This window comes from Lepidochelys olivacea (genome assembly GCF_965140295.1).
Source record: "Lepidochelys olivacea isolate rLepOli2 genome assembly, chromosome: 28".
Classification (NCBI taxonomy): Eukaryota; Metazoa; Chordata; order Testudines; family Cheloniidae; genus Lepidochelys; species Lepidochelys olivacea.
Window position 1 is genome coordinate 863,344 of NC_140438.1, and position 25,436 is coordinate 888,779.

Consider the following 25,436-nt stretch of genomic DNA (forward strand, 5'->3'; position numbering starts at 1 on the left):
AGCTCCCTGGAGAAAGGAGATGCAATATTCCCCGGCGGCAGCAAGCAGCTCCTGCGGGGGCGGGGGGCTGCCTCCCACGCCCCCCCGCACGTCAGTCCCCAGCCCAGAAGAGCAGGAGGCGGTTGCTAGGTGACGGGCACCCCCCCGCACACTGCACAATGCGGGCACGTGGCAGAGGGCTCCGGGGGCCTGCGTGGGATGGAGCCGCGGCACTGCAGCGCAGGGGTCAAGGCAATCCACCCAGGGGGTCTCCAGCCCCTGCGCGTGGGACCCTCAGGCCTGCGCTGCTTTAACCCCTTCGCCCCCTGCCTGCCCGGAGCCGGCTGTGAGGAGTCCGAACCCAGCCAGCAGGCCCGAGGCTGGATCAAAGCCAGGCTGGGACGGAGACCAGCTGCTCTTCTTAATCCGTGATTGATATGGCGGTAGATCAGTGCTAGCACCCGGCAGGACTGGCTCCCAGCCCCTCTCTAATCACCAGCCCGCATGCCCCTCCCAGGGCCGGGAGAGAACCCAGGAGTCCTGGCTCCCAGCCCCTCTCTAATCACCAGCCCGCATGCCCCTCCCAGGGCCGGGAGAGAACCCAGGAGTCCTGGCTCCCAGCCCACCTGCTCCAACCCACCGGCCCCCACTCCCCTCCCAGGGCCGGGAGAGAACCCAGGAGTCCTGGCTCCCAGCCCACCTGCTCCAACCCACCGGCCCCCACTCCCCTCCCAGGGCCGGGAGAGAACCCAGGAGTCCTGGCTCCCAGCCCCTGCAGCCCACTCCCTACGGAAACACCCACACATGACTCTCCTCCCATCCCCCTGCTGGGCCCTGGCATGTCTGTGGGCTCATCCCACCACTGCCAGCCTGTGCCCCTGCCCTGGGTTTGCTTGGCCTGGGGCTGGAGTTGGGAACGTGCCCTGAGCCGTCAGCTGGCGGAGGGACTCCCCACGTGGGTAGAGCACGGTGCAGGCACGGCGGCTCCTTCCCTGCTGGAGCAGGTCCCAGCTCTAGGTGAGTCTGGCCGGCCCGGAAGGGAGTCAGCACCAGCGGGCCCCAGCCCACGCACCAAGGTTCTCATCCACTCGGCCTGCCTCTGCCTTCCTGATTTGGAGGTGCTTTGCCCACCTGGCCCCATCTAGCCCAGCCTTGGGTCTCCCCCAGGAGCAGAAAGCCCTCAAGTGGGCCAGCCTGTCCCCTCAGCCCGAATTATCTCTGCTCACTGTGATCGAGTGGGTGGGCCTCAGGACATCCGGATTCTATTCCCAAGCAAAAGGATAGGCCCATCCCCTTCAGTGCCTCGGTTTCCCCCTCTGGGGTGTGCGGATAAGGAGACCTCTCCTTTGTGAAATATCTTGAGAGGTTGGGAATAAATTATCCAGGGGAGCACTGATCCTTTCCCAAACTCCTGCTGCAGTCTAACCAGTTCCTCTGCGAAGCCTGAATCTTGTGGCAGGGAGTTCCACAGGCTGCCACCATACCACGGGGGGATGTGTCTCTCCATCTGTTTGAAACTGGCTGCTGCTGTTTCTTCCTTGTCAGCCTCCTGCCTCACCTGTCGGTAGCACTGACACGGCCCCATTGCTTGAATGCGCCGGGTCTGGCCTCACCCTCCCAGCTCCCCGGGACGCAGGGCTGATTCCCCATTGCAGTGTGGCCCAGAGAGGCTGGGGGGCTTGGCCAAGGTCCCCCAGGGAGTCTGTGCAGCGCCTGGCACAACGGGGCCCCTAATGCGGCTGGGGTCTAAGTCGGCAGGGCGTGGGACGTGGGCCCAGCGCGGCCCGGCTCAGCCCCCTGGCGTCTCACGGGGGGAGATGTACGTGCCAACAGGCTGGGCAGGATTGGTCCTATGGTGGGTGGGAGGGGATGGCGTAGCCATCTGCAGCGGGGGGGAGGTACATGCTACGTTTCTGGCACTGGGTCACGTGCTCGGCAGAGGGAGCGAGCCCCGGCCTGGCCTGAGCCGGGAGGCAGGAGTCCACTGATGAGCCATTGGGCCTCTGCCAGCATCACTGGTCCATGGCCTGTGTGTTTCGCTGGGTCGCTCTATCCACTAGCCCCCACTGCCTGCCCGGAGCCGGGGAGAGAACCCAAGAGTCCCGGCTCCCAGCCCCCCCCATCCTGTAACCCACCAGCCCCCACTCCCCTCCCCGAGCCAGGGAGAGAACCCAGGAGTCCTGGCTCCCAGCCCCCCCTGCTCTAACCCACCAGCCCCCCTGCCCTCCCAGAGCCAGGGAGAGAACCCAGGAGTCCCGGCTCCCAGCCCCCCCCATCCTGTAACCCACCAGCCCCCACTCCCCTCCCCGAGCCAGGGAGAGAACCCAGGAGTCCTGGCTCCCAGCCCCCCCTGCTCTAACCCACCAGCCCCCCTGCCCTCCCAGAGCCAGGGAGAGAACGTGGGAGTGGGGGTTAGGGAGCAGAACAGGGGGCTGGCGCTGCCTTGCTCTGGATGTAGGACGTTCCCTTCTCTCTGGGGAGTGGCGCAGGGCGACTCTGCTGGGACCGTGTGTTGCACCCTGACTGGGGGGGTGGCGCCCCCTACTGACCGTACAGCTGCTACACTCTCCCGCCGTAGCTTGCAGAGCGGGGACCGTGTCTGTTAGGTGCGTGGACCCCAGCACAACGGGGCCCTGATCTCAGCTGGGGGGCAGGCGGCTGGTCTGGGCAGTGTCTGGCAGAAAGGGGGCCCAATCTTCAACCAGCGGGCTCCAGGGAGCTAGTTCATCACATACGTACCCCAGCCCCATGGTGTGCGGGGGTGTGACGAAGCGGGACTGTTCTTAATGTTTCCTCTGAATAATGTGGGGGTGCCTCAGTTTCCCCTGTGCAGTTCTTAAGTCTCTAGGGGGTGGGATAAGGGTGTAGGATCCTTGCAGAGCCCTAGAGGGCAGGTGTGGGCAGGGGTCTGGACACAGAGAATGGCCGACACCTTGTTTCCTGGCACCTGATGGCCTGGGCCCTTCCCCCCCTGCGAGGTGAGAGCTAAAACGTTGGAGAACAAAGGGATCCGGTGACCTCCTGGCCCGGGAAAGGGACAAAGCCCAGAGGAGGAGGGGCTGGAGGGAGTTTCAGTTTGGGGCTGGCTGGGACATGGAGTGAAGTGCAGACGGGGTTGTCTGGCTCACCGCCCCCCAAAATGGACCCGGCTGAGGGGTCCCGTTCTCTGCACCTGCAAGCTCTGTGTTAGACCATGTCCCTGTCGTCTAATAAACCTTCTGTGTTACTGGCTGGCTGAGAGTCCCGTCTGACTGCGGAGTTGGGGGGCAGGACCCTCTGGCTTCCCCAGGACCCTGCCTGGGTGGTCTCGCTGGGGGAAGCGCACGGAGGGGCAGAGGAAGCTGAAGGCTCCGAGGTCAGACCCAGGAAGGGGGAAGCCGGGTGAGCTGTGTGTCCTGCAGACAGGCTGCTCCCAGAGAGGAGACTCCCCCAGAGTCCTGCCTGGCTTCATGGGGAGCAGGTCCAGAGCATCACCCGGGGACTCCGGGACAGGAGGGTGGAGGAATTTCTCCCTGTTAGTCATGGGTCAGCTCTGCCCCAAAGCCTGGCACTGGAACCCCGGACATGCCCACTGTCCACAGCCACGAAGATCCAGTGGCGATCAGTTCCACAGACCAGCCACACAGAGCTGGGTCCGAGCGCTGTGCCCATGGAGCGGGGCTGGACAGAGGAGCCCACCCTACCCCCCCTGCCCCCAGCACTCATGGGCTGACCCCCTCTCTCTGCCTTTGCCTCCCCAGGGCCGCCATGTCAAGACAGGGCAGCTGGCCGCCATCAAAGTCATGGACGTCACCGAGGTAAGAAGGATGGGGGGTGGGGTACACCTACGTCAGCCCTGCAACGGCTGCCCCTTCCCTGGGGGCGCCCAGTCTCCCCCCTCAGCCCCATTCGTTCTGCATCCCTCCCGTTCCCCGGCCTGCTGCGGGGGCTGGGCTCAGCTGCCCATCTGCGTCTGTCCCCTGCTGCCACGGCAGGCCGGGCTCTGCTGGGTGAAACCCATCTCCTCCTCTCCGGCGATCCCTGGCCCGTTCGCCCCCCTCCTCTGGGGCGCCCGGCGCTCCTCTGCCCCTGGGGCCTTATATCCCAGCCTAGCTCTGCCAGCCTCCATCCCCTGAGCAGCCTGGCATCCCTCCTCTGCACCTGGGCACACGCACCTCCCCCAATCAAAGGGGAACTGGCAGGGCTGGGCTAGCAGGGGCTGCGGGTCGGGAGTGAGGGGCACCAGCAGAGCTGGGGGGAGCCCAGGGCTAGCAGGGGCTGCGGGTCGGGAGTGAGGGGCACCGGCAGGGCTCGGGGGAGCCCAGGGCTAGCAGGGGCTGCGGGCCGGGAGTGAGGGGCACCGGCAGAGCTGGGGGGAGCCCAGGGCTGGCAGGGGCTGCGGGCCGGGAGTGAGGGGCACCGGCAGAGCTGGGGGGAGCCCAGGGCTGGCAGGGGCTGCGGGCCGGGAGTGAGGGGCACCGGCAGGGCTGGGGGGAGCCCAGGGCTGGCAGGGGCTGCGGGTCGGGAGTGAGGGGCACCGGCAGAGCTGGGGGGAGCCCAGGGCTGGCAGGGGCTGCAGGCCGGGAGTGAGGGGCACCGGCAGAGCTGGGGGGAGCCCAGGGCTAGTAGGGGCTGCGGGTCGGGAGTGAGGGGCACCGGCAGAGCTGGGGGGAGCCCAGGGCTGGCAGGGGCTGCGGGCCGGGAGTGAGGGGCACCGGCAGAGCTGGGGGGAGCCCAGGGCTGGCAGGGGCTGCGGGCCGGGAGTGAGGGGCACCGGCAGGGCTGGGGGGAGCCCAGGGCTGGCAGGGGCTGCGGGTCGGGAGTGAGGGGCACCGGCAGAGCTGGGGGGAGCCCAGGGCTGGCAGGGGCTGCAGGCCGGGAGTGAGGGGCACCGGCAGAGCTGGGGGGAGCCCAGGGCTAGTAGGGGCTGCGGGTCGGGAGTGAGGGGCACCGGCAGAGCTGGGGGGAGCCCAGGGCTGGCAGGGGCTGCGGGCCGGGAGTGAGGGGCACCGGCAGAGCTGGGGGGAGCCCAGGGCTGGCAGGGGCTGCGGGCCGGGAGTGAGGGGCACCGGCAGAGCTGGGGGGAGCCCAGGGCTAGCAGGGGCTGTGGGCCGGGAGTGAGGGGCACCGGCAGAGCTGGGGGGAGCCCAGGGCTAGCAGGGGCTGGGGGTCGGCAGTGAGGGGCACCGGCAGAGCTGGGGGGGTGGGAGCCCAGCTGCCTGTAACCCGGGTCCTTTCTGCCCCGCCAGGACGAGGAGGAGGAAATCAAGCAGGAGATCAACATGCTGAAGAAATACTCCCACCACCGCAACATCGCCACCTACTACGGCGCCTTCATCAAGAAGAGCCCACCCGGGAATGACGACCAGCTGTGGGTGCGTGGGGCCGGCGGGGTGGGGCGGGCTCACATGGCTGCCAGGGCCTGAGAGCACGCGCCGCCGGGGAGACGCATGGATGGGGCCCGCTGCTCGGCCATGTCTGGCACACACAGCACTTGCCTGGTGGCACCCGGGCTCAGAGAACAATTAGACGAGCGGCCTGGCTCTGTGCAGCGCCTGGCGCAGCGGGGCCCCGATCTTACTCGGGGGGGGGGTGCAGCGCCTGGCGCAGCGGGGCCCCGATCTCACTCTGGACATGGGGGGGGGTCTGTGCGGCGCCTGGCGCAGCGGGGCTCCAAGCTTGGTCGCGGTCTGTGCCACACTGAGATCCTGTGGCCATCTCTCCCCTCTGCTCGCACCCGGCCCCATCCGTGGGGCTGTCCCTGCTCAGTGGCTCTCTGCGGCGTCTGGGGGTCCGGGCTGGTAACTCTCTGCTCCCCCCAGCTGGTGATGGAATTCTGTGGGGCCGGTTCCGTCACAGACCTGGTCAAGAACACCAAGGGCAACGCGCTGAAGGAGGACTGCATCGCGTACATCTGCCGGGAGATCCTGCGGGTACGCCGGGCCGCACTGCCGGACCCTGCCCTCTGCGCCCCACCGGCCAGGACGCTGGCAGCCAGGACTCCTGGGTTCTCTCCCCGGCTCTGGGAGGGGAGCGGGGTCTGGTGGGTTAGAGCAGGGGGGCTGGGAGCCAGGACTCCTGGGTTCTCTCCCCGGCTCTGAGAACGGAGGGGTGGCTGGTGGGTTAGAGCAAGGGGCTGGGAGCCAGGACTCCTGGGTTCCTGTGACAATCCCAGCCGACCTTTCCCTGCTCCCCTAGGGCCTGGCTCACCTCCACGCCCACAAGGTGATCCACCGGGACATCAAAGGGCAGAACGTGCTGCTGACGGAGAACGCCGAGGTGAAGCTGGGTAAGTGGGGGGCAGCGCCCAGAAGCCCCATTTCTGCTGAAGGGCCACTCGCCCCGGACTCCTGGGTTCTGTCCCCGGCCCTGCCGCGCACTCTGGTCTCCAGCAGCTGCCACGCCCCCGTGAGTGGGCGACCTGCCGTCTTCTCTCCCTAGAGGAAATTCCTTCTCCCCCGACAACTCAGGGCGCTCCCGCCCGGCTCACGTGACGAGGTTAGAGTCCCATCTATTTCCTTTCTCTCTGGCTGGTCTGACGGCCCACATAAGTGTCAGTCCTGCTTCAAATCCCTTGAGAACCAGCAACATCCTGTGGCAGGGAGTTCCACAAGCCACCCATGGAATAGATCATCTCCTTGGCCTGGTTTATAATGGGCCACTTCTCCCTGCCTGAGTCTGCAGAGAGCCTGAGCCCATTGCTCTGAGGCGGGGAGCTTCTGGCTGGGGAAGGAAGGGTGGCCATGCCACTGTCTCTCTGGGGTTGGGGCCGCAGGCCGGGGTTGCTGATGGGCGAGGGGGTGGGGGTTCCGCGTGCTGATGGCTGCGTCTCCTCGCTCCCCAGTGGATTTCGGGGTGAGCGCCCAGCTGGACCGGACGGTGGGGCGCAGGAACACCTTCATCGGCACCCCCTACTGGATGGCCCCAGAGGTGATCGCCTGTGACGAGAACCCCGACGCCACCTACGACTACAGGGTAGGGCAGGCCCCATGGATTGGGGGCTCGGCAGGGATCCCTGCCCTGCAGGGAGGAGGGGCAGCCTGGCCTTGGGATCCAGGACACCTGGGTTCTGCTCCCGGCCCTTGGGCCTGACTTTGGGGGGAACCAGCCCCATTTGGTCAACGCCGCCCTCTCCCCACCCCTACTAATATGGCCCTGCTCCCCGCGGGGACAGGGCTGTGAAGCGACAGATCTTGGCCCTGGGGCGTGCCTGTCCTCTTTCTGGGTAGCGTGCTGGACTGGGGGGCCCTCCGCTGGCTCGCCCGCCGAGTTCCCCCCCGTCCAGGGATCCCCCCCGGCCCCCAAGAGGTCAGAGCTAGAGGACCTACTGAATCCTTGTAGCGCTGGAGAGTCCTGCCCGCCCGTCCCTACACCCCTGCCCTTCGCCAGGGTGTGCAGGGGACATACAGCGTAGGGGCGGGTCTCACGGGACCCGCAACCCCCTCAGTGTCCTCCCCCCACTCTGATATCCCAGGTTCCCCACATCCCAGTCCCTCTGGGACTCCCCACCCCCATCCCCCTGCGTCCTCCCCCACTTTGATCCCCCTGGTTTCTCCCACAGTTTTGACCCCCTCTGGATTCTCCGTACCCCAGTCGTCCCAGCCCGCTCCCCCCATACACAATCACACCCAATCTCCCTAGACTCCCCCTCACTTTGATCCCCCCACGTTCTCCCCCCTCCCCCTGATCCCTACAGACACTCCGATGCCTCTGGCTCCCCCACAGCCCGGTCCCCCCTGCGGGCAAAGGTACTGCCCACCCCCTCCCCAGCTGCAGCATGGGCCCTGGGCTCGGAGCCATGACGGTGCAGGGAGATCCCCACTCCCAACCCGTCCCTCCTTTCTCTCTGCAGAGCGACATCTGGTCCCTGGGCATCACTGCTATCGAGATGGCCGAGGGGGCACCACGTAAGTGCCGGGCTCTGCCCTGCCCAGAGGGGAAGCTGCGGCCCGGGTCAGCCATGCACACCCCCCCGGGGGGCTTGTAACCTGTGGGAGTCAGAAGCTCCCCTGGGTGCTCTCCCCAGCTCTGGGAGGGAAGTGGTGTCCCGGAGTCCCTGGGCGATGCTCTGGACCTGCTCCCTACGAAGCCAGGCAGGACTCTGGGGGAGTCTCCTCTCTAGGAGCAGCCTGTCTGCAGGACACACAGCTCCCCCGGCTCCACCTTCCTGGGTCTGACCTCGGAGCCTTCAGCCTCCTCTGCCCCTCCGTGCGCTTCCCCCGCAGCGCGTCCACCCAGGCGGGGTCCTGGGGCGGCCAGAGGGTCCTGCCCCCCAACTCCGCAGTCAGACGGGACTCTCAGCCAGCCAGTAACACAGAAGGTTTATTAGACGACAGGAACATGGTCTAACACAGAGCTTGTAGGTGCAGAGACCGGGACCCCTCAGCTGGGTCCATTTTGGGGGCAGTGAGCCAGACAACCCCGTCTGCCCTTCACTCCATGTCCCCAGCCAGCCCCCAACTGAAACTCCCTCCAGCCCCTCCTCCTCTGGGCTTTGTCCCTTTCCCGGGCCAGGAGGGCACTGATTACTTTGTTCTCCAACCCTTTAGCTCTCACCTTGCAGGGGGGAAGGGCCCAGGCCATCAGGTGCCAGGAAACAGGGTGTCGGCCATTCTCTGTGTCCAGACCCCTGCGTACACCTGCCCTCTAGGGCTCTGCAATGATCCTACACCCTTACTCCACTCCCTAGATACTTAAGAACTGCCTAGGGGAAACTGAGGCACCCCCACACTATTCAGAGGAAACATTAAGAACAGTCCTGCTTCGTCAGAAGTGGGGACTGGTGGTTACAGCAGGGGGGCTGGGAGCCCGGACTCCTGGGTCGATCCCCAGTAGGGCTAGGGGGTATAAGGATCTGCGTGGGGCCATGGCCATTGTGAGCGGGGGACCCAGACTGGGCAGAACACTCTAAGGGGATGCTGTGGCTGGCGGGGGGGTGCAGCCCATGTGTGACTGTCTCTCTCTCCCCCAGCTCTGTGTGACATGCACCCCATGCGAGCGCTCTTCCTCATCCCCCGCAATCCACCGCCCAAGCTCAAGTCCAAGAAATGGTACGTTCCCCAGCAAGTTGCAGTGGGGGAGGTTTAGATTGGATATTAGGAAAAACTTTTTCACTAAGAGGGTGGTGAAACACTGGAATGCGTTACCTAGGGAGGTGGTAGAATCTCCTTCCTTAGAGGTTTTTAAGGTCAGGCTTGACAAAGCCCTGGCTGGGATGATTTAACTGGGAATTGGTCCTGCTTTGAGCAGGGGGTTGGACTAGATGACCTTCTGGGGTCCCTTCCAACCCTGATATTCTATGATTCTATGATAAGCCCAGCGCCTTGTCCTGGCCACCTGCACTGCCTAGCCAGAGCCCAGCTGGGGTCCCTGGGCCCGGGCTGCCCCCCATCAGAGTCCCTGGGCCCAGATCCCCCCCAGCTGGGGTCCCTGGGCCCAGATCCCCCCAGCTGGGAGTCCCTGGGTCCAGGCTGCCCCTCATTGGAGTCCCTGGGCCCAGACCCTCCCAGCTGGGAGTCCCTGGGTCTGGGCTGTCCCCCATGAGAGTCCCTGGGCCCAGATTCCCCCCTGCTGGAGTCACTGGGCCGCCCCCCCCCTCGGAGTCCCTGGGCCCAGATCCCCCCCCGCTGGAGTCACTGGGCCCAGACCCCCCCAGCTGGGAGTCCCTGGGTCCGGGCTGTCCCCCATGAGAGTCCCTGGGCCCAGATCCCCCCGCACTGGAGTCACTGGGCCGCCCCCCCCCCTCGGAGTCCCTGGGCCTAGATCCCCAGCGGGTGTAGCCGGGACCTGGATGATCCTGCCCGGGCTCCGACTGGGGCTGCGGACGAGCGTCACGGGCCCATCTGGCCTCAGCCACAGAGCATGGGGCTCACCCCATGTCCACCCCCTTCCCCCAGGTCCAAGAAATTCATCGACTTCATCGACACCTGTCTGATCAAAGCCTACATGAGCCGCCCGCCCACGGAGCAGCTGCTGAAATTCCCCTTCATCCGCGACCAGCCCACGGAGCGCCACGTCCGCATCCAGCTCAAGGACCACATCGACCGCTCCCGGAAGAAGAGAGGAGAGAAGGGTGAGTGGGGCGGGGTGGGGCCTGTCCCCTCTCGGGGGCGCCGCCCTCATCTGCCTGACTGGGGGGGGGGCGGGAAATGGGACACGGGGCCTGTCCCCTCTCGGGGGCGCCGCCCTCATCTGCCTGGCTCGGGGGGGGCAGGGAATGGGACATGGGGACTGTCCCCTCTCGGGGGCGCCGGCTCCCTTCCAGCCCCAGGGCAGGGACTGGCTGGCTCGGGGGGGCGGGGAATGGGGCAGGCACTGGCGGGCTCGGGGAGTGGGGGCTGGCCCCACCCGGCCCATCGCTGTGTAACTGGGTCTCTTGCCCCCAGATGAGACGGAGTATGAATACAGCGGCAGCGAGGAGGAGGACGACAGCCACGGGGAGGAAGGGGAGCCCAGGTATGGAACAAGGGGGCAGGGCAGATTCCGGGAGGGGGCAGGAGGTGCCTGTGGCCTAGGACCGGGGGCAGCGTGGCTGGGTTGTTGGGGTGCGGCTGTGTGGGCAGAGCTAGGGGGCCTGAACTCAGGGCTATGGGGTGGGGCCACACGGGCTGGGTATGGGGGAGGGGCTCTTGGGGGTGCATGGGATAGGGCCAGGTGGGTAGGGCTGGTGACAGAGTCTGTGGGGGAGGTTCTGGGGCGCAGCTGTGGGGCACCAAGGCGGGACCACGGTGCTGTGGAGTGTGTGGGCGGGGCCCTCTGTGGGGGCCATGGGGCGGGGCCGAGGTGCTGGGGGCGGGACTGTGTAGCTGTGGCTGGGGGCCGGGGGACGGGGCCGAGGTGCTGGGGACTGGGCCATGGGGTGGGGGCGGGGCCAAGGTGCTGGGGGGCGGGGTTGGGGCCAGGTGGCTGAGGTGCTGGGGGGTGGGGCCCAGGCGCTGGGGGCCGTGAGGCGGGTTGGGGCCCAGGCGCTGGGGGCGGGGCCAGGCGCTGGGGACGTGGGAGCGGGGCCCAGGTGCCATAGAGTGGGGCAGGGCCGAGGCGCTGGTGGGGGGCCCATGTGCTGGGGGCCGGGGGGCGGGACCCAGGTGCTGGGGGCGGGGCCCAGGCTTGCGGGGCCCAGGCGCAGGGGGCCGGGGGGCGGGGCCCAGGCGCAAGGGGGTGGGGCCCAGGTGCTGGGGGGCGGGGGCGGGGCCCAGGCACAGGGGGCGGGGCCCAGGCGCAGGGGGCCGGGGGGCGGGACCCAGGTGCAGGGGGCGGGGCCCAGGCACGGGGGGCGGGGCCCTGACGCCCCCGCCCCGCCCCGCAGCTCCATCATGAACGTGCCGGGCGAGTCGACGCTGCGGCGGGAGTTCCTGCGGCTGCAGCAGGAGAACAAGGGCCACTCGGAGGCGGCCCTGAAGCAGCAGCAGCAGCTGGCGGCCCAGCACCGCGACTCCGAGGCCCACATCAAGCAGCTGCTGCACGAGCGTCAGCGTCGCATCGAGGAGCAGAAGGAGGAGCGCCGGCGCGTGGAGGAGGTGAGCGCCCCCGGACGCCTGGCTCCCGCCTCCCCGGGCCCAGCCACTGCCCTGGGAGGGGAGGGGCTCCAGTCCGAGCGCGGGAGCTGGGAGCCGGGACTCCCGGGTCCTCTCCCTGGATCCGGGAGGGGTCAGAGCAGGGGGGTGGGGAGCCAGGACTCCTGGGTTCTCTCCCTGGATCCGGGAGGGGTCAGAGCAGGGGGCGGGGAGCCAGGACTCCCGGGTTCTCTCCCTGGATCCGGGAGGGGTCAGAGCAGGGGGCGGGGAGCCAGGACTCCTGGGTTCTCTCCCTGGATCCGGGAGGGGTCAGAGCAGGGGGCGGGGAGCCAGGACTCCTGGGTTCTCTCCCTGGATCCGGGAGGGGTCAGAGCAGGGGGGCGGGGAGCCAGGACTCCTGGGTTCTCTCCCTGGATCCGGGAGGGGTCAGAGCAGGGGGGCGGGGAGCCAGGACTCCTCGGTTCTCTCCCTGGATCCGGGAGGGGTCAGAGCAGGGGGCGGGGAGCCAGGACTCCCGGGTTCTCTCCCTGGATCCGGGAGGGGTCAGAGCAGGGGGCGGGGAGCCAGGACTCCTGGGTTCTCTCCCTGGATCCGGGAGGGGTCAGAGCAGGGGGCGGGGAGCCAGGACTCCCGGGTTCTCTCCCTGGATCCGGGAGGGGTCAGAGCAGGGGGCGGGGAGCCAGGACTCCTGGGTTCTCTCCCTGGATCCGGGAGGGGTCAGAGCAGGGGGCGGGGAGCCAGGACTCCTGGGTTCTCTCCCTGGATCCGGGAGGGGTCAGAGCAGGGGGGCGGGGAGCCAGGACTCCTGGGTTCTCTCCGTGGATCCGGGAGGGGTCAGAGCAGGGGGCGGGGAGCCAGGACTCCTGGGTTCTCTCCCTGGATCCGGGAGGGGTCAGAGCAGGGGGCGGGGAGCCAGGACTCCTGGGTTCTCTCCCTGGATCCGGGAGGGGTCAGAGCAGGGGGCGGGGAGCCAGGACTCCCGGGTTCTCTCCCCGGCTCCGGGAAGGGAGTGGGCACCAGTGGGTCAGAGCGGGGGGGGAGCCGGGCCCCCCGCACTCGGCCGGTCCCACCTGTCCCGCTGGCTCCTCCCTCCCAGCAGCAGCGGCGGGAGCGGGCGCAGCGGAAGCTGCAGCAGAAGGAGCAGCAGCGGCGGCAGGAGGACATGCAGGTGCTGCGGCGGGAGGAGGAGCGCAGGCAGGCAGAGCGCGAGCAGGTACCGCCCGCACCCCCCGGCCCTGCTCAGCCCAGCTCCCCCCGACGGGGGTTGGGGGGCTGCGGCCCTGGGGACTCCCTGCAGCCGCCGCTGCGCCCTGGGGAGAGCAGCACCCCAGGGACTCCAGCTGCCTGGCACCCCACGTTCCCCTCCTCCGAGCCAGGCGGGGCCTCAGCGAGGGACCTAGCAGGAGACGGAGGCTTCAGCAGGGGAGTGGGGGCTGGGGGGTTAGAGCAGGGGGGCTGGCAGCCAGGACTCCTGGGTTCTCTTTCTGGCTCTGGAGGGGAGTGGGGGCTGGGGGGTTAGAGCAGGGGGGCTGGCAGCCAGGACTCCTGGGTTCTCTTTCTGGCTCTGGCGGGGAGTGGGGGCTTGGGGGTTAGAGCAGGGGGCTGGCAGCCAGGACTCCTGGGTTCTCTTTCTGGCTCTGGCAGGGAGTGGGGGCTGGGGGGTTAGAGCAGCGGGCTGGGAGCCAGGACTCCTGGGTTCTCTCTCTGGCTCTGGCAGGGAGTGGGGGCTGGGGGGTTAGAGCAGGGGGCCTGGCAGCCAGGACTCCTGGGTTCTCTTTCTGGCTCTGGCGGGGAGTGGGGGCTGGGGGGTTAGAGCAGGGGGGGCTGGAAGCCGGGACTCCTGGGTTCTCTCCCTGGCTCTGGAGGGGAGTGGGGACTGGGGGGTTAGAGCAGAGGGGCTGGGAGTCAGGACTCCTGGGTTCTCTTTCTGGCTCTGGCGGGCAGTGGGGGCTGGGGGGTTAGAGCAGGGGGCCTGGCAGCCAGGACTCCTGGGTTCTCTCTCTGGCTCTGGCAGGGAGCGGAGTCTGGGGGGTTAGAGCAGGGGGGGCTGGGAGCCAGGACTCCTGGGTTCTCTCTCTGGCTCTGGCAGGGAGTGGGGGCTGGGGGGTTAGAGCGGGGGGCTGGGAGCCAGGACTCCTGGGTTCTCTCTCTGGCTCTGGAGGGGAGTGGGGGCTGGGGGGTTAGAGCAGGGGGCTGGCAGCCAGGACTCCTGGGTTCTATTCTATTCCTACTTCTGATCTTGTGAACTTGGAGCCCCTCCCCCTCCCCCTCCCCCTCCCCCCGGGGTCAGTGCACTAGACCGCTTGGCCATGGGTTCAAGTCTGCCCTGGCCCCCAGCTGGCGGGTCTCCCCGGGGGGGTCTGGGCCCCCTCTTCTCACTCCCTGCGCTGTGACCTGTCTCTGTCTGTCTGTCCGTCCCTCTCCAGGAGTATATCAGGCACAAGTTAGAGGAGGAGCAGAGGCAGCTGGAAATCCTCCAGCAGCAGCTACTGCAGGAACAGGCCCTGCTTCTGGTAACCGGGCTGCGCCCCGGGGGGGGGGGGCGCCCCCATCCCTCGCTGCAGCCTCCCTCGGAGCTGGCCCCGCCCCCGCAGCCGCGCTGGGGGGATGCCCCACTTGGAGCAGCCTGGGGGCTGCTCTGAGCTGCGCTCAGCCATGGCAAATACCCCCAGTGCAGAGTGTGCCGAGGCCGGGTGTTCGGCCAGGGGGCGGGGGCGCTGGGGGGCAGTGTCTGCTCCCGCCACGCTGTGCCACGGGGGGGCAGAGATCCCCCTCAGCCCATAGCTGCCCCCATCTGGCGGGGGTGGGGAGAGCTGCTGGGGGCCACCCCAGGGAGGGCAGGGTCTGAGATAGACCCCTACTAACCCTGCATCCTCCCAGGGGGCATCTCCGGGGTGCGCGTGTCAGGCCGCCGGGGCCCCCCCTGCCTGCGGGCGTGCGCGTGTCAGGACGCCGGGGCCCCCCTGCCTGCGGGCGTGCGCGTGTCAGGACGCCGGGGCCCCCCTGCCTGCGGGCGTGCGCGTGTCAGGACGCCGGGGCCCCCCTGCCTGCGGACGCGCGCGTGTCAGGACGCCGGGTCCCCCTGCCTGCGGGCGTGCGTGTGTCAGGCCGCCGGGTCCCCCTGCCTGCGGGCGTGCGCGTGTCAGGACGCCGGGTCCCCCCTGCCTGCGGGCGTGCGCGTGTGAGGACGCCGGGGCCCCCCTGCCTGCGGGCGTGCGCGTGTGAGGACGCCGGGCCCCCCCTGCCTGCGGGCGTGCGCGTGTGAGGACGCCGGGCCCCCCCTGCCTGCGGGCGTGCGTGTGTCAGGCCGCCGGGTCCCCCCTGCCTGCGGGCGTGCGTGTGTCAGGCCGCCGGGTCCCCCTGCCTGCGGGCGTGCGTGTGTCAGGCCGCCGGGTCCCCCTGCCTGCGGGCGTGCGTGTGTCAGGACGCCGGGGCCCCCCTGCCTGCGGGCGTGCGCGTGTGAGGACGCCGGGTCCCCCCTGCCTGCGGGCGTGCGTGTGTCAGGCTGCCGGAGTCCCCCTGCCTGCGGGCGCGCGCGCGTGTCAGGCCGCCGGGTCCCCCTGCCTGCGGGCGTGCGTGTGTCAGGCTGCCGGAGTCCCCCTGCCTGCGGGCGCGCGCGTGTCAGGCTGCCGGGTCCCCCCTGCCTGCGGGCGCGCGCGTGTCAGGCTGCCGGGGCCCCCCTGCCTGCGGGCGCGCGCGTGTCAGGCTGCCGGGGTCCCCCTGCCTGCGGGCGTGCGCGTGTCAGGCCGCCGGGTCCCCCTGCCTGCGGGCGTGCGCGTGTCAGGCCGCCGGGTCCCCCTGCCTGCGGGCGCGCGCGTGTCAGGCTGCCGGGGCCCCCCTGCCTGCGGGCGCGCGCGTGTCAGGCTGCCGGGGCCCCCCTGCCTGCGGGCGCGCGCGTGTCAGGCTGCCGGGGCCCCCCTGCCTGCGGGCGCGCGCGTGTCAGGCCGCCGGGTCCCCCTGCCTGCGGGCGTGCGCGTGTGAGGACGCCGGGGCCCCCCTGCCTGCGGGCGCGCGCGCGTGTCAGGCCGCCGGGGGCCCCCTGCCTGCGGGCGTGCGCGTGTCAGGCCGCCGGGGTCCCCCTGCCTGCGGGCGTGCGCGTGTCAGGCCGCCGGGTCCCCCTGCCTGCGGGCGTGCGCGTGTCAGGCCGCCGGGGTCCCCCTGCCTGCGGGCGCGCGCGTGTCAGGCTGCCGGGGTCCCCCTGCCTGCGGGCGTGCGCGTGTCAGGCCGCCGGGTCCCCCTGCCTGCGGGCGCGCGCGCGTGTCAGGGTGCCGGGGGCCCCCTGCCTGCGGGCGTGCGCGTGTGAGGACGCCGGGGCCCCCCTGCCTGCGGGCGCGCGCGCGTGTCAGGCTGCCGGGGGCCCCCTGCCTGCGGGCGTGCGCGTGTCAGGCCGCCGGGGTCCCCCTGCCTGCGGGCGTGCGCGTGTCAGGCCGCCGGGTCCCCCTGCCTGCGGGCGCGCGCGTGTCAGGCTGCCGGGGTCCCCCTGCCTGCGGGCGTGCGCGTGTCAGGCCGCCGGGTCCCCCTGCCTGCGGGCGTGCGCGTGTCAGGCCGCCGGGTCCCCCTGCCTGCGGGCGTGCGCGTGTGAGGACGCCGGGGCCCCCTGCCTGCGGGCGTGCGCGTGTCAGGCTGCCGGGGGCCCCCTGCCTGCGGGCGTGCGCGTGTGAGGACGCCGGGGCCCCCTGCCTGCGGGCGTGCGCGTGTCAGGCTGCCGGGGTCCCCCTGCCTGCGGGCGTGCGCGTGTCAGGCCGCCGGGTCCCCCTGCCTGCGGGCGCGCGCGTGTCAGGCCGCCGGGTCCCCCTGCCTGCGGGCGTGCGCGTGTCAGGCCGCCGGGTCCCCCTGCCTGCGGGCGTGCGCGTGTCAGGCTGCCGGGGCCCCCCTGCCTGCGGGCGTGCGCGTGTCAGGCCGCCGGGTCCCCCTGCCTGCGGGCGTGCGCGTGTCAGGCTGCCGGGGCCCCCCTGCCTGCGGGCGCGCGCGTGTCAGGCCGCCGGGGCCCCCCTGCCTGCGGGCGCGCGCGTGTCAGGCCGCCGGGGTCCCCCTGCCTGCGGGCGCGCGCGTGTCAGGCTGCCGGGGTCCCCCTGCCTGCGGGCGTTCGCGTGTCAGGCCGCCGGGTCCCCCTGCCTGCGGGCGTGCGCGTGTCAGGCCGCCGGGTCCCCCTGCCTGCGGGCGCGCGCGTGTCAGGCTGCCGGGGCCCCCCTGCCTGCGGGCGCGCGCGTGTCAGGCCGCCGGGTCCCCCCTGCCTGCGGGCGTGCGCGTGTGAGGACGCCGGGTCCCCCCTGCCTGCGGGCGTGCGCGTGTCAGGCCGCCGGGGCCCCCCTGCCTGCGGGCGTGCGCGTGTCAGGCCGCCGGGGCCCCCCTGCCTGCGGGCGTGCGCGTGTCAGGCCGCCGGGGTCCCCCTGCCTGCGGGCGTGCGCGTGTCAGGCCGCCGGGGCCCCCCTGCCTGCGGGCGTGCGCGTGTCAGGCCGCCGGGGCCCCCCTGCCTGCGGGCGTGCGCGTGTCAGGCTGCCGGGGTCCCCCTGCCTGCGGGCGTGCGCGTGTCAGGCTGCCGGGGTCCCCCTGCCTGCGGGCGTGCGCGTGTCAGGCTGCCGGGGCCCCCCTGCCTGCGGGCGTGCGCGTGTCAGGCCGCCGGGTCCCCCTGCCTGCGGGCGCGCGCGTGTCAGGCTGCCGGGGCCCCCCTGCCTGCGGGCGTGCGCGTGTCAGGCCGCCGGGGCCCCCCTGCCTGCGGGCGCGCGCGTCTCAGGCTGCCGGGGTCCCCCTGCCTGCGGGCGCGCGCGTGTCAGGCTGCCGGGGCCCCCCTGCCTGCGGGCGCGCGCGTGTCAGGCCGCCGGGTCCCCCCTGCCTGCGGGCGCGCGCGTGTCAGGCCGCCGGGGTCCCCCTGCCTGCGGGCGCGCGCGTGTCAGGCTGCCGGGGTCCCCCTGCCTGCGGGCGCGCGCGTGTCAGGCCGCCGGGGTCCCCCTGCCTGCGGGCGCGCGCGTGTCAGGCTGCCGGGGCCCCCCTGCCTGCGGGCGTGCGCGTGTCAGGCCGCCGGGTCCCCCTGCCTGCGGGCGCGCGCGTGTCAGGCCGCCGGGGCCCCCCTGCCTGCGGGCGTGCGCGTGTCAGGCTGCCGGGTCCCCCCTGCCTGCGGGCGTGCGCGTGTCAGGCCGCCGGGTCCCCCTGCCTGCGGGCGCGCGCGTGTCAGGCCGCCGGGGCCCCCCTGCCTGCGGGCGTGCGCGTGTCAGGCTGCCGGGGCCCCCCTGCCTGCGGGCGTGCGCGTGTCAGGCCGCCGGGGCCCCCCTGCCTGCGGGCGTGCGCGTGTCAGGCCGCCGGGGCCCCCTGCCTGCGGGCGCGCGCGTGTCAGGCCGCCGGGGCCCCCTGCCTGCGGGCGCGCGCGTGTCAGGCCGCCGGGGCCCCCTGCCTGCGGGCGTGCGCGTGTCAGGCCGCCGGGGCCCCCTGCCTGCGGGCGTGCGCGTGTCAGGCCGCCGGGGCCCCCCTGCCTGCGGGCGTGCGCGTGTCAGGCCGCCGGGGCCCCCTGCCTGCGGGCGTGCGCGTGTCAGGCTGCCGGGGTCCCCCTGCCTGCGGGCGTGCGCGTGTCAGGCCGCCGGGGCCCCCTGCCTGCGGGCGTGCGCGTGTCAGGCCGCCGGGGCCCCCTGCCTGCGGGCGTGCGCGTGTCAGGCCGCCGGGGCCCCCCTGCCTGCGGGCGTGCGCGTGTCAGGCTGCCGGGGCCCCCCTGCCTGCGGGCGTGCGCGTGTCAGGCCGCCGGGGCCCCCTGCCTGCGGGCGTGCGCGTGTCAGGCCGCCGGGGCCCCCTGCCTGCGGGCGTGCGCGTGTCAGGCCGCCGGGGCCCCCCTGCCTGCGGGCGTGCGCGTGTCAGGCTGCCGGGGCCCCCCTGCCTGCGGGCGTGCGCGTGTAGGGCCGCCGGGGCCCCCCTGCCTGCGGGCGTGCGCGTGTCAGGCCGCCGGGGCCCCCTGCCTGCGGGCGTGCGCGTGTCAGGCCGCCGGGGCCCCCTGCCTGCGGGCGCGCGCGTGTCAGGCCGCCGGGGCCCCCTGCCTGCGGGCGCGCGCGTGTCAGGCCGCCGGGGCCCCCTGCCTGCGGGCGTGCGCGTGTCAGGCCGCCGGGGCCCCCTGCCTGCGGGCGTGCGCGTGTCAGGCCGCCGGGGCCCCCCTGCCTGCGGGCGTGCGCGTGTCAGGCCGCCGGGGCCCCCTGCCTGCGGGCGTGCGCGTGTCAGGCTGCCGGGGTCCCCCTGCCTGCGGGCGTGCGCGTGTCAGGCCGCCGGGGTCCCCCTGCCTGCGGGCGTGCGCGTGTCAGGCCGCCGGGGCCCCCCTGCCTGCGGGCGTGCGCGTGTCAGGCTGCCGGGGTCCCCCTGCCTGCGGGCGTGCGCGTGTCAGGCTGCCGGGGTCCCCCTGCCTGCGGGCGTGCGCGTGTCAGGCCGCCGGGGCCCCCTGCCTGCGGGCGTGCGCGTGTCAGGCCGCCGGGTCCCCCTGCCTGCGGGCGTGCGCGTGTCAGGCCGCCGGGGCCCCCCTGCCTGCGGGCGCGCGCGTGTCAGGCTGCCGGGGTCCCCCTGCCTGCGGGCGTGCGCGTGTCAGGCCGCCGGGGCCCCCCTGCCTGCGGGCGTGCGCGTGTCAGGCTGCCGGGTCCCCCCTGCCTGCGGGCGTGCGCGTGTCAGGCCGCCGGGGCCCCCTGCCTGCGGGCGTGCGCGTGTCAGGCCGCCGGGTCCCCCTGCCTGCGGGCGTGCGCGTGTCAGGCCGCCGGGGCCCCCTGCCTGCGGGCGTGCGCGTGTCAGGCCGCCGGGTCCCCCTGCCTGCGGGCGTGCGCGTGTCAGGCTGCCGGGGTCCCCCTGCCTGCGGGCGTGCGCGTGTCAGGCCGCCGGGGCCCCCCTGCCTGCGGGCGTGCGCGCGTGTCAGGCTGCCGGGGCCCCCCTGCCTGCGGGCGTGTGCGTGTCAGGCCGCCGGGGCCCCCCTGCCTGCGGGCGTGCGCGTGTCAGGCCGCCGGGTCCCCCCTGCCTGCGGGCGTGCGCGTGTCAGGCCGCCGGGGCCCCCTGCCTGCGGGCGTGCGCGTGTCAGGCCGCCGGGGCCCCCTGCCTGCGGGCGTGCGCGTGTGAGGACGCCGGGTCCCCCTGCCTGCGGGCGTGCGCGTGTCAGGCCGCCGGGGTCCCCCTGCCTGCGGGCGTGCGCGTGTCAGGCCGCCGGGGTCCCCCTGCCTGCGGGCGTGCGCGTGTCAGGCCGCCGGGGCCCCCTGCCTGCGGGCGTGCGCGTGTCAGGCCGCCGGGGTCCCCCTGCCTGCGGGCGTGCGCGTGTCAGGCCGCCGGGGCCCCCCTGCCTGCGGGCGTGCGCGTGTCAGGCCGCCGGGGCCCCCTGCCTGCGGGCGTGCGCGTGTCAGGCCGCCGGGGCCCCCCTGCCTGCGGGCGTGCGCGCGTGTCAGGCCGCCGGGGCCCCCCTGCCTGCGGGCGTGCGCGTGTGAGGACGCCGGGGCCCCCCTGCCTGCGGGCGTGCGCGTGTCAGGCTGCTGGGGCCCCCCTGCCTGCGGGCGTGCGCGTGTCAGGCCGCCGGGGCCCCCTGCCTGCGGGCGTGCGCGTGTCAGGCCGCCGGGGCCCCCCTGCCTGCGGGCGTGCGCGTGTCAGGCCGCCGGGGCCCCCCTGCCTGCGGGCGTGCGCGTGTCAGGCCGCCGGGGCCCCCTGCCTGCGGGCGTGCGCGTGTCAGGCCGCCGGGGCCCCCCTGCCTGCGGGCGTGCGCGTGTCAGGCTGCCGGGGCCCCCCTGCCTGCGGGCGTGCGCGTGTCAGGCCGCCGGGGCCCCCTTCCACCTCCCCTGACCCTGCCGCCCCCCAGGAGTACAAGCGGAAGCAGCTGGAGGAGCAGCGGCAGTCGGAGCGGCTCCAGAGGCAGCTGCAGCAGGAGCATGCCTACCTGAAGTCCCTGCAGCAGCAGCAGCAGCTCCAGAAGCCGCCGCAGGGGGCGCCGGCGAGCGAGAAGAAGCCCCTCTACCACTACAGCCGCAGCGCCCACGCCGCCGACAAGCCCGCCTGGGCCCGGGAGGTGCGGGGGGGCGGGGGGACCCGGACACAGGCTAGGAAGCAGGTGGGCCTGTGCCAGACCCTGCCAGGGCGGCGAGACCCAGAGCCAGCCAGTCGTGGGTACAGACGGGGCGGGGGCAGGTGGGTGAGAGCGGGGAGGGCTGGGAGCCAGGACTCCGGGGTTCCCTCCCAGGCTCTGGGAGCGGGGTGGGGGCTAGCGGTTAGAGCGGGGAGGGCTGGGAGCCAGGACTCCGGGGTTCCCTGCCCGGCTGTGGGAGGGGAGTGGGGGCTAGCGGTTAGAGCGGGGAGGGCTGGGAGCCAGGACTCCGGGGTTCCCTGCCATGCTCTCCCCCCACAGGTGGAGGAGCGGTCGCGGCTGAACAAGCAGAACTCGCCGGCGGCGCAGGCCAAGCTGGGCGGCACCGCGTCCGACCCGGCCCTGCAGACGCACTCGGAGCCCGTGTCCCTGGGCTCCAGCCCCGCGGCCCAGACCCCGCCCATGCAGCGCCCCGTCGAGCCGCAGGAGGGGCAGCACAAGGTAGGGGGCCTGTCGGTGTGAGCCGGTCCCTCCCCTCGGAGCCGGGCTCTGGGCTTCGGTCCCTGCGGGTGGGTTTCTAGGTGCCGTGGGCTGCCCCCAGGGCCCGGCGGTGATGGCTGCCCTCCCCACAGAGCCACCTCGCGCACCGGGTGCCGCTGAAGCCCTACGCCGCCCCGGTGCCGCGCTCCCAGTCCCTGCAGGAGCAGCCCACCAAGAACGTGGCGGCCTTCCCCGTGCAGGGCCCCGCCGCGCCCACGCCGGCCCGCGCCGCCATGGCCCGCCAGAACTCGGACCCCACCTCGGAGACGCCCGGCCCCGCCGCCCCGCGGGGGCCCTGGGGCCGCACCGAGCCCGAGGCCCCGCCCAAGGTAAGGGGCGCCCAGAGGCTGGGGTGAGGGGCAGGCCTGGATTGCGGGGGAGGGGAGGCGGGATTCCTGGGGCCGACGCCCCCTCACCGCTCTGCTCCCTCCCCCCGCCAGGTGCCCCAGCGAACGTCGTCCATCGCCACCACGCTCAACGCCAGCGGGGCCGGGGGCGGCTCCCGGCAGGGCCACGCCGTCAGAGCCAGGTAAGGCCGCCACCCTCCCAGGCCCCCCGTCGCCCGGCCGCCTCGGGCCCCGAGCCCGTCCCCCCCCCCGTCGCCCGGCCCCCCTGCCCCCTCGGGCCCTGAGCCCGGCCCCCCATCCCTCGGGCCCCGAACCCGGCCCCCCATCACCCTGGGCCCGGCCACCCTGCCCCCTCGGGCCCCGAGCCTGGCCCCCCCCATCACCCTGCCCCCTCGGGCCCCGAGCCCAGTCCCCCCCCTTCACCCTGCCCCCTCGGGCCCCGAGCCTGGCCCCCCATCACCCTGGGCCCGGCCCCCCATCCCCTGCCCCATTGGGCCCCGAGCCCGGCCCCCCCGGTCACGCTGCCCCCTTGGGCCCCAAGCCCTGCGCCCCATCACGCTGACCCCCTCAGGCCCTGACCGGCCACTCGGGCCCCAAGCCCAGCCCCCACAGTCTCCCTGACCCCTATATCACTTTGGCCCCGAGCCCGGTCCCCCTCTCACCCTGCCGTCCATATCACTCGGGCCTGGCCCTGCCAGGGCCCCAGTCCTCTTAATGCCTTGGAGCCCATGCCCAGCGCACTCAGGTACCTAGTCCAATTCCCCCATCCCTTGGGGTCCCCCCAGTACCCCACCATCCCCCTCTTCCCTCAGGCTTCTCCTTGACAGACTCTAGTGGCCAGGACACCTGGGTTCTATTCCCTACTCTGTCAGTGACCTTCTGGTCACCTTCAGCAAGTCACGCTGCCGCGCTCTGCCTCAGTTTCCCCTCCCATCTCTTGTCAGTTCATTCGGGAGCTGTGGGGGGCAGGGACTCCTAGATGTGCCTCCCAGGGCAGCTGCTCCTACTTTGGCTGGTCCTAGGGGCTGGAGCCAAGGTGCAGCCACCTCTGGGGCGGGGCGGCTGGTGACCCGGGGACCCCTCACCCCCCGCTGAGATGCAGCCACCTCTGGGGCGGGGCGGCTGGTGACCCGGGGACCCCCTGCCTCCAGCTGCCCTCCAGGCACCAGTGACCCTCATCTCCGCTCCACAGACCCCGTAGCAAGTCCGCCTGGCACATCCACATGCACAGCCGGCTGGAGAGGGTACTGCCCGAGGACCCCCCGGCACCGCTGCCCCCTCCCCAGCCGCCCAGGGGGGGGCCGCGCCGGGCCCCGGCCCCCATGCCGAGCACCAGTAGGTAATGGAGCGTGGCCGGCGGTGGTGATGCTGCTTGGGACACGGTGCTGCTCCGGTGGTGACGGGCCGGCTCCGGCCGGGACGCGGGGTGGGGGGTGCGGGCTCCACCTGACGCTTCCTGCTCTGCCTTCCCATCATGCCGTGCAGCAACCCGGACCTGCGGCGCAGCGACCCCGGCTGGGAGCGAGCCGACAGCCTGCTGCAGGCGGGCAGCGCCAACCTGCCCCAAGCCGGCTCCCTGGAGCGCAACCGCATTGGGGGTAGGGACCGGCCGGGGGGCGCCAGGGGGTGTGGGGCAAGACGTGGGGCACAGGGGGTTGGGGTACGGGCATGGGGGCACAGGGGGTGTGGGGCAAGACGTGGGGGCACCAGGGGGTGTGGGGCAAGACATGGGAGCACAGGTGGTGGGGATAGGGGCTTGGGGGCACCAAGGGGTGTGGGGCAAGACATGGGGCACAGGGGGTGGGGGTAGGGGCGTGGGGGCACCAAGGGGTGTGGGGCAGGGCTTGGGCGGGTGGGGGGTCTGTTCCCGAAATGTCATGCCCCCCCATCCCTGCAATCCCAGCCCCACAGGGCCCCTCTCCCCCATCCCCTGCTGCCCCCCAGATCTGACCCTCTCTCCCCCACCCCAGCTGCATCCAAGAGGGAGAGCTCCCCCATCCTGCCCCTGGTGAGCAAGCCCAAGGCGGAGGATCACCGCTCGCGCCCTGGCCGGCCCGCGGTGAGTGTCGGGGTGGGGGGAGGCATGGGGGGTGGATGTGGGGCACCCTGTGGGACAGTGTTTGGGGCGGTCGCCCGTTGGTAGAGCTGGAACCATGGGCGTGCCGACGGTTCTGGGGGGCTGCAGGGCCCTGGGCATTGGAATTGGGGTGGCCAGGCCATCCGGGAGGAGGATTTCAATCCTGTGACCTGGGGAGAGAACCCAGGAGTCCTGGCTCCCAGCCCCCACTCCCCTCCCGGAGCCAGGGAGAGAACCCAGGCGTCCTGGCTCCCAGCCGCTGGCTGCGTGGTGTGTGTGAGGTGGGGATGCCGGGGGGTCTCGCTCTCACGCGTTAACGTCTGCGCCCTTCTTCCCTCTGCTCCCCCCGCGCCACTACAGAGCTATAAACGTGCCATCGGCGAGGTTAGTGCGTCCGTGTGTCTGGGCCCGGCCCGGCCTGTCCTGTCTGCTGCTCTGTGCTTCGCCCCTCAGCGCCGGGGAGAGAACCCAGGCGTCCTGGCTCCCAGCCCCCACTGCCCTCCCAGCGCCGGGGAGAGAACCCAGGAGTCCTGGCTCCCAGCCCCCACTGCCCTCCCAGAGCCGGGGAGAGAACCCAGGCATCCTGGCTCCCAGCCCCCACTGCCCTCCCAGCGCCGGGGAGAGAACCCAGGAGTCCTGGCTCCCAGCCCCCACTGCCCTCCCAGCGCCGGGGAGAGAACCCAGGAGTCCTGGCCCCCAGCCCCCACTGCCCTCCCAGAGCCGGGGAGAGAACCCAGGCATCCTGGCTCCCAGCCCCCACTGCCCTCCCAGCGCCGGGGAGAGAACCCAGGCGTCCTGGCTCCCAGCCCCCACTGCCCTCCCAGCGCCGGGGAGAGAACCCAGGCGTCCTGGCTCCCAGCCCCCACTGCCCTCCCAGCGCCGGGGAGAGAACCCAGGAGTCCTGGCCCCCAGCCCCCACTGCCCTCCCAGAGCCGGGGAGAGAACCCAGGAGTCCTGGCCCCCAGCCCCCACTGCCCTCCCAGCGCCGGGGAGAGAACCCAGGAGTCCTGGCCCCCAGCCCCCACTGCCCTCCCAGCGCCGGGGAGAGAACCCAGGCGTCCTGGCTCCCAGCCCCCACTGCCCTCCCAGCGCCGGGGAGAGAACCCAGGCGTCCTGGCTCCCAGCCCCCACTGCCCTCCCAGCGCCGGGGAGAGAACCCAGGAGTCCTGGCCCCCAGCCCCCACTGCCCTCCCAGAGCCGGGGAGAGAACCCAGGCATCCTGGCTCCCAGCCCCCACTGCCCTCCCAGCGCCGGGGAGAGAACCCAGGCGTCCTGGCTCCCAGCCCCCACTGCCCTCCCAGCGCCGGGGAGAGAACCCAGGCGTCCTGGCTCCCAGCCCCCACTGCCCTCCCAGAGCCGGGGAGAGAACCCAGGAGTCCTGGCTCCCAGCCCCCACTGCCCTCCCAGAGCCGGGGAGAGAACCCAGGCGTTCTGGCTCCCAACCCCCACTGCCTTCCCAGAGCCGGGGAGAGAACCCAGGAGTCCTGGCTCCCAGCCCCCACTGCCCTCCCAGAGCCGGGGAGAGAACTCAGGAGTCCTGGCTCCCAGCTCCCACTGCCTTCCCAGAGCCGGGGAGAGAACCCAGGAGTCCTGGCTCTCAGCGCCCCCTGCTCTAACTCCCAGGCCTCACTCCCCTCCTGGAGCCGGGAGAGAACCCAGGAGTCCTGGCTCCCAGCCCCCACTGCCCTCCCAGCGCCGGGGAGAGAACCCAGGAGTCCTGGCTCCCAGCCCCCACTGCCCTCCCAGAGCCAGGGAGAGAACCCAGGAGTCCTGGCTCCCAGCCCCCACTGCCCTCCCAGAGCCAGGGAGAGAACCCAGGAGTCCTGGCTCCCAGCCCCCATTGCCCTCCCAGAGCTGGGGAGAGAACCCAGGAGTCCTGGCTCCCAGCCCCCACTGCTCTCCCGGAGCCAGGAGAGAACCCAGGAGTCCTGGCTCCCAGCCCCCCCTGCTCTAACTCCCAGGCCTCACTCCCCTCCCGGAGCCGG

At 72.5% G+C, this 25,436-nt stretch overlaps 1 protein-coding gene across 10 annotated transcripts in view; it reads left to right on the top strand.

Moving 5' to 3' along the window:
* Positions 1 to 25,436, top strand: part of MINK1 (misshapen like kinase 1) — a 63,469-nt gene that overhangs the window by 28,006 nt on the left and 10,027 nt on the right. Inside the window, exons 3-21 of one of the 10 annotated variants that reach the window (XM_084616636.1) lie at positions 3,720 to 3,776; positions 5,208 to 5,333; positions 5,781 to 5,891; positions 6,157 to 6,247; positions 6,803 to 6,933; positions 7,811 to 7,865; positions 8,930 to 9,008; positions 9,855 to 10,030; positions 10,344 to 10,413; positions 11,264 to 11,474; positions 12,568 to 12,684; positions 13,898 to 13,984; positions 20,266 to 20,472; positions 20,809 to 20,988; positions 21,120 to 21,356; positions 21,468 to 21,556; positions 22,567 to 22,713; positions 22,860 to 22,972; positions 23,345 to 23,433. In XM_084616636.1, the coding sequence (XP_084472762.1) occupies positions 3,720 to 3,776; positions 5,208 to 5,333; positions 5,781 to 5,891; positions 6,157 to 6,247; positions 6,803 to 6,933; positions 7,811 to 7,865; positions 8,930 to 9,008; positions 9,855 to 10,030; positions 10,344 to 10,413; positions 11,264 to 11,474; positions 12,568 to 12,684; positions 13,898 to 13,984; positions 20,266 to 20,472; positions 20,809 to 20,988; positions 21,120 to 21,356; positions 21,468 to 21,556; positions 22,567 to 22,713; positions 22,860 to 22,972; positions 23,345 to 23,433 (2,373 nt within the window). The remainder of the gene's footprint in view (positions 1 to 3,719; positions 3,777 to 5,207; positions 5,334 to 5,780; positions 5,892 to 6,156; positions 6,248 to 6,802; positions 6,934 to 7,810; positions 7,866 to 8,929; positions 9,009 to 9,854; positions 10,031 to 10,343; positions 10,414 to 11,263; positions 11,475 to 12,567; positions 12,685 to 13,897; positions 13,985 to 20,265; positions 20,473 to 20,808; positions 20,989 to 21,119; positions 21,357 to 21,467; positions 21,557 to 22,566; positions 22,714 to 22,859; positions 22,973 to 23,344; positions 23,434 to 25,436) is intronic. The other 9 variants (XM_084616638.1, XM_084616642.1, XM_084616645.1 and 6 more) reach the window with 9 other exon arrangements.